At 47.3% G+C, this 15,397-nt stretch overlaps 1 protein-coding gene across 1 annotated transcript; it reads left to right on the top strand.

Annotated features, from left to right (window-relative positions):
- Positions 1-8,981: 8,981 nt before the first annotated feature.
- On the top strand, positions 8,982-9,920 carry LOC123370272 (olfactory receptor 5B21-like). The gene has a single exon (XM_045016651.1). It carries the CDS (start codon positions 8,982-8,984, stop codon positions 9,918-9,920), a length of 939 nt encoding a protein of 312 aa, XP_044872586.1.
- Positions 9,921-15,397: the final 5,477 nt, after the last annotated feature.

Consider the following 15,397-nt stretch of genomic DNA (forward strand, 5'->3'; position numbering starts at 1 on the left):
TGGTCACCCTAGAAGGCAGGATGGGACCAGAACATGGAGACCAAACTCCATTCCATCCTTAGGGCTTCTCTACACACAGAAGTGACACCAGTTTAATGAAAGATGTGATGTTAAACTGGCTTAATTAATCCAGTGCAGCCATGAGTGTAGATGGATATCCCACCGGGTCAGGGGTGAGGCAGGTTGGTACAGGGGGAACTTGTGCTGCCTCTGCCTACGCTGTGCCTGCTTTGGAGCTGACAGCTGTGTCTTCTCTGCAGAGTTAACTCGAGTTATCAACACCGGAGTGACTCCTCTGGAGCGAGCCAAGCTCAGTGTCCTCGCTGGCACTGCACTCCCTTGTCTGTGGCACTTATGGGGCACAGCTCATGGTTCGTAGCAAGGCAGCAAGTGGAGCAAATTCTTTCCCAGTGAATTGTGGCAGAACTTGTCTGTCCCTTCCTGGGCATCCAGGGGGATTGTGGAAAGGCATTGGAGGGCACTTGGGAGGCACTGGCTTGCGTCCTCACTGCAGAGTGGTGGTGTGAGCAGCTGGTGAGTTGTGCTCCCTTGAGTTTAGCCAATATTCCCCTGATGGCCCAGCCAAATGGAGTTAAAAGCATCACCAGGGTTTGTGTGTGGATGGGACTCGGGTTAGAGGCGCCACTTGCGTTATAACTCGGGATAACTTTTCCGTGAAGACACAGCTGTATGCAGGCTGCCAGTGCGACACCTTCTACTGAGAGTAAAATTCCGTGATACCCCCAATAAAATTTACTGATCATCCATAGTGGGATATTTACTGCACGCTTTGCCAACAGCCCAGTGGGATGCTGGCTGCTGACTAGGAAGATCACATGCTGCTGAGCCCCAAAGCTGCCCAAAGATGAAGGAAGTTTCTCCATGGGACGGAAAGAGGGAGAGAATAGTTTTCGGTGCTCCACAGGAAACTCCTCCTGCTCTTGGGACCCTGCTAAGTACTGTTAGGGGGCGCAAAGGGCCTCATTAGGAAGTTGTTTTCATGACCAGATGTTGTTCTGCAGCTTGCTGGAGCAATGGTGAATAAAAGGCCACTAAGTATTGCTAGGTGCCTGGGGATTTATTAACACTGAAGAAACCTGCACTGGTATCCTCTGAGGTGATGCTGGGTGTGTCACGGAGAGAGGGTGGTGGTGCGCAGAGGCATCTGGCACTGGACTGGTGATTTAACTGTCGGGAAGGCAGGGGCTGGGAGAGGGGAGATGAGCTGTTATTAGCGCTGTGTGGAAACCCAAATTGCCCTTTTGCAAGAAATGCCACGGTTTCAAAATTTGTTTTCCTTTTGCACCAGAACGAAACCAAAGTATTGTGACATTTCTGGAGAGAGAATATGTTAAGAAAAAAAATGTAGTTTCAGGTCATTGGTAAAGTTGTGTTTCAATAAATAGCGAGGGTATGTCTACACTGCAATCAGAGGCATGACTATAGCATGTGTAGACATTCCCCAATGTGTGTTCATCTACAATAGCAGTGAAGCCACAGAAGCAGTGGCCAAGCCAGTGGTTCTCAAACTGTGGTCCCCTGACCCCTGGGGGTCCGCAGAGTATGTCTAAGGCAGTGTCAGAGAGTCATAGACTTTAAGGTCAGAAGAGACCATTATGATCATCTAGTCTGACCTCCTGCACAATGCAAGCCTCAGAATCTCACCCACTCCTGTATCAAACCCCTAGCCTATGTCTGAGTTACTGAAGTCCTCAAATAATGGCTTAAAGACTTCAAGGTGCAGAGAATTCTCCAGCAATTGACCTGTGCCCCACGCTGCAAAGGCAAAAAAACCCCTCCAGGGCTCTGCCAATCTGCCCTGGAGGAAAATTCCTTTCCAACCCCAAATATGGCGATCAGTTAAACCCTGAGCATGTGGGCAAGACTCACCAGCCAGCACCCAGGAAAGAATTCTCTGTAGTAACTCAGATCCCATCCCATCTAACATCCCATCGCAGACCGCTGGGCATACTTACCTGCTGATAATCTAAGATCAATTGCCAAATTAATTGCCAAAATTAGGCTATCCCATCATACCATCCCCTCCATAAACTTATCAAGCTCAGTCTTGAAGCCAGATATGTCTTTTGTCCCCACTACTCCCTTGGAAGGCTGTTCCAGAACTTCACTCCTCTGATGAACCTTCATCTAATTTCAAGTCTAAACTTCCTGATGGCCAGTTTATATCCATTTGTTCTTGTGTCCACTTTGGTACTGAGCTTAAATAATTCCTCTCCCTCCCTGGTATTTATCCCTCTTATATATTTATAGGGAGCAATCATATCTCCCCTCAGTCTCCTTTTGGTTAGGCTAAACAAGCCAAGCTCTTTGAGTCTCCTTTCATAAGACAAGTATGTCTTATGTGCCCCCTCCTACAGCATAACCCCCTGCCCCAGCCCTAACCCCCCTCCCAGAGCCAGCGCCTTGTACCCCCTCCTGCACCCCAACACTCTGCCCCAGCTCAGAGGCCCCGCCTTCACCCAAACTCCCTCCCAGAGCTTGCACCCCTCACCCCCTCCTGCACCCCAACCCCCTGCCCCAAGTTCAGCCCAGAGCCCCTTCCTACAGTGAGAACCCCTCAGCCCCAGCCCAGAGCCTGCACCCCCCCCCAAGCCTCAAACCCTTACCCCAGCCCAGTGAAAGTGAGTGAGGGTGGGAGAGAGTGAGTGATGGAGAGACGGGGGGATGGAGTGAGCAGGGTGGGGCTTTGGGGGAGGGGCAGGGTAGATCTTGGGTCCCTAAAATTCAAAAAGTGATCTTGGGCATAAAAAGGTTGGAGACCACTGGTCTAAGGGTTTTGTGAAAGATTGAGACTGCAAACGGACTGAACAGAATTCAACTCTCCAGAGAATAGATTTGCAAAGGGGTCCACACTTCCATCTGAAATTTTGTAGGGGTCTGAAAATGAGAACCACTGGGCCCTACAACTCTGCCGAGGACCTTAGGCATTTCCTCAAGTGGCTAATCTGCCACCCATTGTTTGAGCTCGGTGTGTCTACCAGTGTTGCAGTCATACCTCTGATTGCCGTGTAGATGGACCCTAAAACTAGAGGAATGATGCTGCAGTGATTCGGACTTGGGTGACCTGGGCCCTCTTCCCTTTTCTGCTACAGACTTGCTGTGTGACCTTGGGTAAGTCACATAGCCTCTCTGTGCCTCAGTTTCCCTTTTTTACATTCATTTGTATGATAAAAAGTGGAGCTATCAGCACGGTCCTATCTTGCAGGGATGTGAGGGTAAAACCATTAAAGCTTGCAAAGTGCTTGGAGAACTAGAGCTGAAAAGTGCTCTCTAATTATTTAATTGTGACTTTTTACATGTTTAAACATTTTTATAATAAAAAATAAAAATCAATTTTGAAATGACAGGTCACGTGGAAGTATTACATTCCCCAAATGGTACCTATCCTCAGCATCAAAATGCCTTCCCCACCCCCGCAATTTAAAAAAATAACGAAATTTCATTGGAATTGACACATTCCTGCAGAAAGTTTGGGTTTTAACAATTGGCATTTTCTGGCAGAATAATGGGCCATTGGAAAATTTTCAACCAGCTCTACCTGTTTATGCAAATTTGCATGGATATTTTCATATGCAAATTTGAACCCCTAGAGGAAATAAACAAGCCAATTGGCACCAAGATGTTGGAAAATTAAAATATTCTTTCATAATCTGAATTTGCTGCTCCTCTTTCCCTGCATTTCTCCTGGTTCCTATCTGTGTTCTGGGAGGCCGGGTTCAAAGTCATTTCAGAACTCAACTGCTGGAGTTCTGCATGGTTGGCTCAGCTGAGTGGAGTTGAAATGAGTGGCCAAAGGAGGCATGAAAGCAGACCCTCGGCGAATCCTGCAGATGTGGTCTTCCTCTCCTCATGTCACCCAGGGGGCTGTATGTGGTGGTGGTGGTGGAAATCCATTGGGTGATGTGTGTGTGTGTTGTGCATGTGTGCTCATTTGTGTGCATGTGTGTGTATGCGCATGTGTGCATGCATGAGTGTGTGCTCACTTGCATGCAGCGGTGTTTGTGTGTGTGTGTGTGCATGTGTGTCTGATGACTTACATGCAGCTGTGTGCATGCGTGTGTCTATATACTCATTTTTGGACATGTGCATGTGTGCTTGTGTGTAATGTGAGCTCATTGGTGTGCAGCTGTGTGTGTCTTTGTGTGCATGCGCGTGTGCTTGTCTGCATGCACATGTGCATGCATTTGTTTGCCTGTGTGCATGTGTGTTTGTGTACTGGTGTGTGCTCATTTGTGTGTGTTCAAGAGCATGTGTGCATGCATGTACTCATTTGCGGGCAGCTGTGTGTGTACATGTATGTGTGCATATTTGTGTGCATGTATGTGTGTGTGCACACTTGTTTGCATGCAGCTGTGTGTGTTGGTGTGCATGTGCAAGCTCGTTTGTGTGCAGTTATGTGCCTTCATGTGCAGCTGCAGGTGCATGGACGTGCAAGTGACAGGTCACTCAATAATGCCGTCAGTGATAGTAACCAACTTCCAAAGAAGACACTGACGGGTGAGATCAGGGCTCTTGGAGGAAAGTACCATCAAACTGTGTGAGAGCTGGGATGCTCACCCAGGGGATCACCCTCTAGCTGCTCCTGGGGTCTCCAGATCCTTCATGCAGCCCCGACACCAGGAGTGTCTTCCTTCCTGCAAGAGAGAGAGATGGAGCCGCGGCTGGAAGGAGAACCATGCATGTCCCCTTGTGTCCTAGCAGTTTCCATTGGCATGTCACCTGCCAGAGAAAGTCACCTGGTCTCTGCAAGTTGACTTGAAAGTCAACTGGCCAAGCATCTTTCCTTGGTCTTAAACGTCCAACAAGATCCTTGGCACCTTCTAATCCTGTCTGGGCCTGAGAACATTGAGACCAATTGCCTGCAGGGGGGTACAAAAGTTCTTACTTTTCTACCGATGAAGAAACTTCATCCCCAAAACTTCCCAGCTGTCTGATATTGGGGTTCTTCTGGCAAGGAGGCGTGGCCTTCCCACCCCACACTGCTGTGCTGTGGAGACCTTGTTTTAATGGCTAATTTCCAGGATTCCCAGGCAATGAACAAACCACCGCATGTGCAGTGTGGGGCCTGTCGGGGCAGTGAAACTGAGCATCTAGGATTGTGAAAGAACAGTTTTAAAGACAATGTTTGTTAAGGAGTGGACTGGTCACTACAGTCCAGACATGCACGCTGCCCCTCCCTCCCTTCTACCAATGGACCTCAGCCTAGACCATGAAGGATTTAGGATCAAGAGAGGAGTCAGTTTCCATGGCCATTCAAGCTTTGGTCTCTCTGCCTAGACTCACAACATGAGATGCCAGTTGTTTTTGAGATGTGTCCTTCTGGGAGCTAAATGGAGAATCTCCATCTCATTTCACAGAGACCAGCAAACAGCCATCGCACAATAACAGAGTTTGGTCTCTACAGATCTGGGACTAGACTGGAATCAGTGAGGCTAGCGCTGGATGGATCCCCTTCCCCAGAACCTTGAGCCATTTGGGGTTGCCCAGGGGCTAGTCTGTGTCAGCAGTAACACCAGAACAAAGGGCCATTCAATGAAATGAAGAGGTGACACATTCAAAAAGGACAAAAGCAAATATTTTCCCCACACAACACATAATTAGCCCATGGAACTCACTGCTATTGGATGTTGTAGAGGCCAAGAATTTAGCAAGATTCAAAGAGGGACTGGAAGTTTATATGAGTAACAAGGATATCCAGATAGTTAAGGCTAGGGGAGATAGGGAAGGGAGATTAAGTCTCATGCTTTGTGGATTAAGCAGATCAGACTATTAGGGGTAAGGTTGAGACTTCATGGAGGATCATTCAAAATCTGCCTGCTTTGGGGTTTCTTGCACCTTCCTCTGAATTTTCTGGTAACAACCACTGTTGGAGACAGGAGACTTGGCTAGATGGATCACAGGTCTGACCTGGTACGGCAGTTCTTATTAACCAGTGCTTTTCCCCAGTGTGTGCACACATACAGAAAACTTCTGAAGTGTGGGGGGCTCCTTTGGGGATGGATGGCGCGATACATGAGGGGATAATTTTGAAGGATACAAATTGCCAAGCTGTGCCACTCGCCTTGCCGCTGAGCAGCTCTGAGCCTCCTTCTCAACTGCCTCTGAACCTTGTGCATCACTCACCATCAGCACAAAGTGTGTGCAAAGAGCTGCCATTGTGATATGGCAGTATTTCATCCTAGCTTTTCACCGGGGTAAGTGATGACATAAGGTGCAAGACCAGGGAGTCTCTAGCTCTTTGACTGAGGTGACTGACTGTATTGTGTACTTGGGAGGAGAATCCTGGGGGCTCATCTAGCCCCGATATGAAGCTCCTTAGGTGAGTGATGAAAAGTCCCAGCATCTCCACAGGTCAAGCTGGTCTTCAGACATCTGTCCAGGAACAAGAAGTGCGGGAGTTTCTACTGCAAGGTGGGTCTTTAGCTGCTTGGATATCACAAGCATCCTCTCCTTTGTAGATTTGCCTTGTGCCTTGGTGACGACAACCAGGGGAGCTGGGAATCAACTCAGAGAATAATCTGTAGTCTGGTTGAGTATAAAATTCTGTATCAGTCACAGGTATTGGTTACTGCACCTATCTATGGCACTTATGTGGCCTGCATGACCCCAGTATCTGAGTACCTCACAATCATTAATATATTTACCCTCACAACTAGAGCTGGATGAATAACTGATTTTTCAGTTTGCTGGGAGTTCAGAAACAAAATAATTGTTTTGGATTGTCCCCGAAAAAGAATTTAAATCTTTTTTCAGCAAATTAAAAAGTTGGAAAAAATTGTCGTGGGTCAAATGAAATATTTTGTTTCAATTCCAAGCATTTTAATTTTTTTTCTTGAAAATTTAAATGAAGTTGATGGAAATTTCAGAATGATGGGAAATTTGGTTTTAATTGAAAAAAATAAAAAAAAATTATGATTTGGGGGGGATTTTGTTTTGTTGGGTTTTTCCTCGACTGAAACAATTTGGCAAATTTGCCACAAATTTGCAAAATGTTTCGGTCATCCTGAATCTGCGTTTTTCACTGCAAGAAGATTTTGTTGAAGAATGTCACCCAGCTGTATTCACAATCCCCTCTGTGGCAGAGGGGGAACTGAGGCAAAAGCTATGGGCCAGATTTCTAAAGGTGTTTACGTACCTCAAGAGCCCCTACACATCTAACTCTGGAGTTAGGCACTTAAGCACCTTGAGAATATAGCTTTAATTGACTCACACAAGGAATCTGTGGTAGAGCAGGGACTTGAAGCTGAATTTTTTCGATCCCAAGCTAGTGCCACTGGACCAACCTTCTAGGGTGACCAGATGTCTCGATTTTATAGGGACAGCCCTGATATTTGGGGCTTTTTTTATATGGGCCCCTATTACCCCCCACCCCCTGTCCCGATTTTTCACATTTGCTATCTGGTCACTCTAAAACCTTCCTTCCTGCCTGCTTTCTTTAGGATGGGTGGGTATCGATGGGCAATGGGACACAGTTATGCACTTCCAAGTAAATTAACTCCACTGAGATGTCCTGCTCAACCAAACATAAGAACCATTCATGAATGCAGTTAAGTCTTCCCCAGTCAGTGTGCTGGGCACCAAATGCCTGAGCCTGAATTTGGTTCCTGGGTGACACTGGTGAGCTCCAGTGGCCTAATCCAAGGCCCAGTGGAAGCGTTTTGAGGCAAAAGACTGTCTTTTTTTTATTTTGTATTGGTACAGCGGCTGGCATAGCCCTGCCACAATGCAAATACAGAATAATGATAATTATTGATTGCAGTCCATATGAGGCTTTTTAACTGACTGCAAAGGGCTCTGGCCATAGAATAATAGAATCATAGACTATCAAGGTTGGAAAGGACCTCAGGAGGTCATCTAGTCCAACCCTCTGCTCAAAGCAGGACTAACACCAACTAAATCATCCTGGCCAGGGTTTGTCAAGCCTGACCTTAAAAACCTCTAAGGAAGGAGATTCCACCACCTCCCTAGGTAACCCATTCCAGTGCTTCACCACTCTCCTAGTGAAAAAGTTTGGAACAAAGTCCCTAGTTTGCCAAGTGTTCTCACCTCGACAGTCTCAGTCAGAACTGACTCCAGTTGGCTTCCTGCTAGCAATGGTGATTGGCAGGCCAAGCATGGGATGGGCCAGAGACTGAACCGACCCTTGCCTCTTACCTCAAGGTGAAGGTACATTGGCAGGGTGTGTCTGAGAATGAGTGGTGAGGTGATCAGCACACCTCCCGCTGCCCGTGTCGTGCCTGTTCTGTGGGCACGGGAGCTGGGACTCCAGCACTAACCGTGTACTGTGTCCGGGCCGGCTCCAGGCACCAGCCGACCAAGCACGTGCTTGGGGTGGCACCTTGGGGCAGGGCGGCGATCGAGTTTTGTTTTTTTGTTTTGGTTCGTCGGGGCAGCACTGGAGGGGTTTTTTTGTTTTGGCGGTGGGGCGCTCGGGGGGGGCGGGGCTCTGGGCGGTGTGGCACTCGGGGGCGGGGCTTTGGGCAGTGCGGCACTCGGGAGGGCGGGGGCTTGGTACGGCGCTGGGGGGCGGGGGCTTGGCATGGCGCTCAGAGGAGGGGTGGGGGCTTGGGGCAGCGCGGCACTTGGAGGGGGTGGGGGCGCAGCACGGCGCTTGGAGGGGGCGTGGCTTCGGGCAGCATGGCGCTCGGGGGGCAGGGTTTCAGGCAGCGTTGTACTCAGGGGCAGGGCTTCGGGCGGCGTGGTGCTCAGGGGGCGGGGGCTGGCGCAGAGCTTGGAGGGGCGGGGCTTCGTGCACCATGGCATTCGGGGGCGGGGCTTCGGGGGGCGTGGTGCTCAGGGTCAGGGGTTTCGGCAGCACGGCGCTCACGGGGGGGGGTACAGCAGGGCGGCACGCTTCTTTTTTGCTTGGGGCGGCAAAAAAGTTAGAGCCGGCCCTGACTGTGTCTCACTGAAAGGTGTCTAATGTCCGCTCCCCTCGGCAGGTGAAGCACCCCAAGGCGATGGCTGCTGGAGGCAATGGCACCGCTGTGACCCATTTCATCCTGCTTGGCCTCACAAACCGTACAGACCTGCAGGGGCTGCTCTTCGGGTCCTTCCTGCTGATTTACACCGTGACACTGATGGGAAACCTGGGCATGATGGCCTTGATCCACGCTGACCCCCACCTCCACACCCCCATGTACTTCTTCCTCAGCACGCTCTCCTTCGTCGACGTCTGCTACTCCTCCGTGGTCACCCCCCGGCTGCTGGCTGATTTCCTCGCCATCGACAAGTCCATCTCCTACACTGGCTGCATGGCACAGATGGCTTTCTTTTTACTCCATGGCACAGCCGAGTGCCTGCTCCTGGCCACCATGGCCTATGACCGGTTTGTGGCCATCTGCCGCCCCCTTCTCTACCACACTCTCATGTCCAGGGGGATGTGCATACGGCTGGTGACTGTGGCCTACACCCTCAGCATAGCCAACTCAGCCGTGCAGACCAGCAATGTCTTCCGGCTGCCCTTCTGCGGCCCCAACCACATCAATGACTATTTCTGTGATATCCCCCCTCTGCTGCAGCTTGTCTGCAGTGACACCACCACGGCCAAGGGAATTCTCTACATCTTCTCCGCCCTGGCAACCATGACCACCTTGACCATCATCCTGGTATCCTACGGCTACATCCTGGTCACCGTTGGGAGGATGAGCTCAGCAAAGGGCCGCCGGAAGGCCCTGTCCACCTGTGCCTCCCACTTCATGGCCATCTTTCTCTTTTATGGCACAGTCTTCTTCATGTACATCAAGCCCAGAGCGGGGGACTCAATGGACGAGGACAAGGTCATCTCAGTGTTCTACACCATTGTCATCCCCATGCTGAACCCCCTGATCTACAGCCTGAGGAACAGGGAGGTAAAGGACTCCCTGAGAAGGAAGATCTGTGGGAAGATATTTCCTTAATGACCTCGATAGAGAAAGGGGGTGGGAATTACTGGGGGGAAGGGAACGCACAGCCCCACATACAGTCATTTGGTCTCATAAGGAGGAGCTGCTAACCACTACAGTTTGGGCACAGAAGGCATTTGCTAAACAGCAAATGTGACTTAACATATTAGAAGGAAAAAACATCTTCAGCCTATTTTGTGTTCAGGGAAATACAAAATGACGTCAGTTTGGCCCTTCTGTGAGGAGCAGAGTCTCCTGGCCAGACTGAGCATCACTGTGTTTGACGTTCTTAGATTTCACAGATTCATAGATGTGAAGACCATTAATATGAGCTTGTCATAGGTGATGACTCTGGACTATTCTGTCATAGATTTCAGAGATTCATAAAGTTTAAGGCTAGAAGGGAAAATTAGATCCTTTAGTTTCACTTCCTGAGTCACACAGGCCATTAAATTTCACCCAGTTACCTTTGTATTGAGCCCAACAACTTGTAATTGGCTAATACAAATCTTCCAGAAAGGCTTGATTAGAGGATTCCAAGAGATGGAGAATCCACCAATTACACTGGGAATTTGTTTCAATGGTTAATCAACCTCCCTGCATGCCTTATATTCAGCATGCATCTCTCTAGCTTTAACTTCCAGCCATTGGGTCTTGTTATGCTATTTTACACTTTTAAAGGGCCTTTTTGCAAATGGGTACTATCGCTAATTGCTCAGTCATACTGTTACTAACAGGAAAGTACTGATGTTGGAGAACAGTAGAGTGAGTATGAGCAGTGTGATGCTTTGATGAACTGAAATAAAGTTGTTCTGACAGTGTTGCCAATCCTGCATGTTCAGAAATTATGAGTTGCCCCTCCACCCCAATCCAGAGATCAAGTGAAAAGTCTTGAGATTTTAAAAAAGCATAAATTTGGGATTGTTATTCACCTGCTGGTTACCGAGCCTGCAAGGTTCCCTGGCTTTGCATTTGTAAGCTTTCTTCTGTCACCACCAGTGGTAGAAACTGGCATTTTATATTGAATGGAAGCTGTGAGTCTTAGCCAGTCTTGTGAGTCCAAGAGCTGGGGCTTGAAGAAAAAACATGAGCTATTGCAAGATACATGATAATATCTCAAGAGTTGGTGACACTGTCCTGAATTCTTGTGGACCCTTGGCTGGCTTTTGTTGACTTGGAAATCGCTGACTGTAATCCTCCTCTGCACCCTAGTTAGTCCTTTGTGACACTGCACCCTATATTCTTCATAGTGATATTAGTATAATATGATTATATCATAATTATGATGTATTTTATGCAAGATGAGGCATGTGAGATGTCATTGGAAAGGTTGATTTGATGAATATGATTATCCTATCTGTATGCATGTATCATTTCTGTATCTAAAGTTATTAATAATTATTCTGTATCTCACATGTAGTTACATCTGGGTAATGCCCACTAGGCAAAATGCTCTCAGTCTAGATGGCTGGCTGGGAAGGGCCCATTCAAATTAATAAGCCATTAGGAAGAAACAATAGGCCTTAGGAGAAGCTTATCTCCCACCTTGTGAGCCTTCCTAAGGGTGCTACGGACAGCCTCCAAGTAATGGCTGCTGTGACACTTCAGGGACATGTGACCAGGTCACCTGATGCTGGACTCCATCTTGGGATGTCAGTATTTTTCCACTGCCTGGCGTGGGAACCAAGCTTTAAAACAAAGGGTTCCCGCCCTATGCAAAAGCTATTTAAGGCAGGGGAGTGACATCATCTTGGTTCTTCATTGACTCCCCACCCAAGAAGACTCCTGAAAATACCTGAGGAACAAAGACTGAACTGGGGGAAGTGCTGGACCCAGGCTAAAGGGATTTTTGGCCTGTAAATGGAACATCTGGGCATTCCAAGCTGTAAGGAAGTGCAGCTGGCCCTTAAGAATTTGCAGCCTGCTTGTATCATCACTTAGGGTGAGGATCTGCTATTCAGATCCAATCTATTTAGTATATTAAGCTTAGTTTGCATTTTTGTTTATTTGCTGGGTAATCTGCTTTGATCTGTTTGATATCCCTTATAATCACGTAAAGTCTACCTTTTGTAATTAATAAATTTGTTTTTGCTTTGTCTAAAACCACTTTCCTGTCAGTCAGCTCCCCCCTTCAGTCTTCTTTTTGCGAGGCTAAACAAGCCAAACTCTTTTAATCTCCTCTTCAGTTAAAATAGGCCCTCCATTCCCCTGGTCCCATTCCTAGCAACCCTTCTCTGAAGCTCTCTGTGACTTTAGAAAGCAGTGCTCCACCAGCTACTGTTACCCTGTCTGTGTGATATAGTATAAGTAGACTGAATGGCTTCCAATTGTTCCTTCCCAACAGAACCTAGAGAGCAGTGCTGGGTACCTGCCCCTCTTTCTCCAGGGTCCTCACCTCCATCCTGGTGTTTACACTCTCTGGATAGAGGTGCTAACCTAGCAGAGAGCTCATCATCTGCTCTTCCAATAGGATTAAAGAAAGATATGTGTCTGATATAATTTGTAATTCTTCCCCTTTAAAATGAACTCTTCTCTAGTATGGATTTTTTTGGGGGCCACTTAGAAAGCTCAGTGCTACACAGGACTTGGGCCTGGAAGTTGCACGTGTACTTCTCCTCCAGGACACAATGACACATGGTAGGTTGCCTTAGCTAGTTACAAAGCACTTGGATGCACCCCTTAATTCTACAGAGAAGAGGAAAGATGGGCTGGTAGAAGTCTAAGATGAGAGCCAGCAGGATGGTCCATTGGGATCCTAGCACTGGATGTGGAAGACCCAGGTTCAATTCACTGATTTCCTGTGTGCACCTTGGGCAAGTCACGTAGGTCCAGATTGTCAAAGGTATTTAGGTGCCTAACTCCTATTGAAATAGGTGTCTTAATACCTTTGAAGATCTGGCCTTTAGTCTCTGTGTGCCTCACTTCCCCACCTGTACAATGGGAATAACAGCACTGCCCTACCTGACAGGTGTGTTGTGAGGGCAAATACATGAAAGATCATGAAGTGCTCAGATGCAGAGGTGATGAGGCCATACAAGTAGCTAGTATTCAAGTACAATTAATCCTGAGATCTTCCCCATGACATAGTCAAAAGCAAAAATCCTATCCCAGGCAGAGTTATTAATCCTAAAAAGGAAGACGTGCCAGAGACTCCATGAAGTCTACCAGGGACTTCGCTGTCACTGTTAATTTTCCATGGATGGTGCACAGACTCTGCAGTGAGGGGCAGCAAGATGAAACTCTAAGATTAGTGCTGATTTTTGCCCTGACCCAGGGAAGCCACTGAAGGTGCAATGGGTGTAATCCAGGGTAATGCCAGGTCCAGTTGCTGAACCATAAAAGGTTCAATTGGAGGGAAATGGGAGAAGAAAATCCATGGAAACATTTCAGTGGCTGAATAGAGATTTTTTGGAGACAGCTATCAGTTTCCAGGATGCTTTTACTGAGGGAATAAATATTTTAGGGGATGAAAATATTTTGGAAAGGAAAGTAACTTTATTCCTCGTCTCCCCACATTGCACTGATCCCTAAGCTACCATGCCCAGCCTTTAAAATAATCCCTTGATATGGCAGAGCAAGTGCTACCTTCCAATTAGTCAACAAGAAGATAATTGTTTTGGGGCTCTGTCACACAAGCAGCAAAGAAGGGTCCCCAAGGTCCCTGGATGGAGTTAAAGGCAGAGCAGCTTCTAACAGAGACTTTAGTGCAACAGCTGCTGTCTCCTTTGGCTCATCTGGTGCGGTGTCTGCAGATGGGACCCCACAAGGGTCCCTCGGTTCTGTTTGTGGGTGTGGGGATGCCCATCCAGCAGCTCGCTCAGGTCCGAGGACCCCACTAAATATTCCCCCTTGAAGCACCTGGCTGCTGGTTGTAGCAAAACCAGACATCAGCGAGCATCTTTCCTCCCTCCAGAAGAACGTGACCTGCTGAAGAACATGATTTTGGAGTGATCCCTTTCTTAGTGGACAGGGGGAAGCTTGGCAGGTATTGTATGGACTATCTATGTTTGCAGTGGTTGCATCTTCATGTAAGAGTGATGGTCTTGCAATTAGGCATGGAGCTTTGTTCATGAATTATGGCAGTGCAGCGGTGATTCTATAGTTAAGGCTGAGTTTGGAACTCCATTGCAATCTTCTTCTCACCTGCCCCCAATTCCCACCCTAACTTTTGATCCACATGAGACATTTATTTGCAAATTTTTCCGTGTAAGAGTCAAGAGTGAAAATTTGGTGCCCAACCTGCTTAAGCACCTTTGAAAATCCTGCTAGGCACCCAAGTGCATCTTTAGTAGCCTAAATACCATTGGAAAACTGTCCCTAAATCCCGTTGAGATCAGTTGGAGCTGTTAGGGCTGAGAAGTTTTGAAAAATCTGGCCCAGTGTTTAAAATTCTCACATGAAATTCTCAGGTGATGTAAATTAATGCACTCCCATTCATTCCTCTCTCTCTCATGGCCCTCAACATCCTTCCATCTTTGCCAGTCTCCTGCTGCAGTCTTAGCTTTTGGTAGCTTTCAGTTCTGCTTCATTGTGCATGTCCATGTTATCCTTGGTCTACCTGGTCGCCTCTTGCCCTGGGGGTTCCAGTCTAATGCCTGCTTTGTTATGTTATTTGGGTCTTTCCTCCATGTATGTCTTAGCCATCTCCATTTTCCTTCCATAATTTCCTGTGCTATCAGTTTCTGTTTTGTCCTTCTCCATAATTCTTGGTTTGTGATAATTTCTGCCCATCTGATATTGAGGGTTTTTTCTAAGACAGCTGTTTATGGAAACTTCTGGAGTTTAGACAGTAAGATCTTAATAAGTCTCCAAGTTTCAGCATCATATAAACACCATTCACTTCATTGGAGCTATTGTGAGAGGAGGTGAACAGCAATGCCTGAGCAACCTTCTCTAGATCATTCATTATTATATATCCCATGTCATGTCCCCATCTCATTCCTCTCCTCTTTAAGCAAACCTAAACTTTGATTATTCTTTTTGTACAAGCATATTGGTTAGTTGGTGTTGAGTAATAACATGAGAAGACAATGTTATTAAAATTAATCTAGCCGTTTATTAAGAGAACTATTTACAGAAATGCTGCAACTACAGATAGGATTCCAGCCATGTGCACACAGACTAATTCTCTGGTGTCTCCTCCAAACTCTTCCCTCTGCAACCTGGGCTTCTCCCTCCCAGTTCCATGTACGTAGCTATGTGGTGCTGAGTGCCTTCAACTCTCTGCAGGAGGTTTTGAGAATGCTCAGCATCTCACAGGATTGGCCTTAGTCCCCGTTGAACAATAGGGAAGTTCTAGTATCTCAATATTAATAGATTCCAAGGCCAGAAGGATCCATTATGATCATCTAGTCTGACCTCCTGTACAACACAGGCCATAGAACTTCCCCAGAATAATTCCTCTTTGAACTAGAGCATATTATCTAGAAAAATATCCAGTCTTGATTTATAAATTGCCAGTGATGGAGAATCCACAACAACCCTTGGTAAAT

This window comes from Mauremys mutica, chromosome 4 (genome assembly GCF_020497125.1).
Source record: "Mauremys mutica isolate MM-2020 ecotype Southern chromosome 4, ASM2049712v1, whole genome shotgun sequence".
In the NCBI taxonomy this organism is placed as follows: domain Eukaryota; kingdom Metazoa; phylum Chordata; order Testudines; family Geoemydidae; genus Mauremys; species Mauremys mutica.

What these genes read in the sequence shown, in the direction of transcription:
- LOC123370272 (XM_045016651.1), top strand. Translation starts at nt 8,982, where the DNA reads ATGGCTGCTGGAGGCAATGGCACCGCTGTGACCCATTTCATCCTGCTT.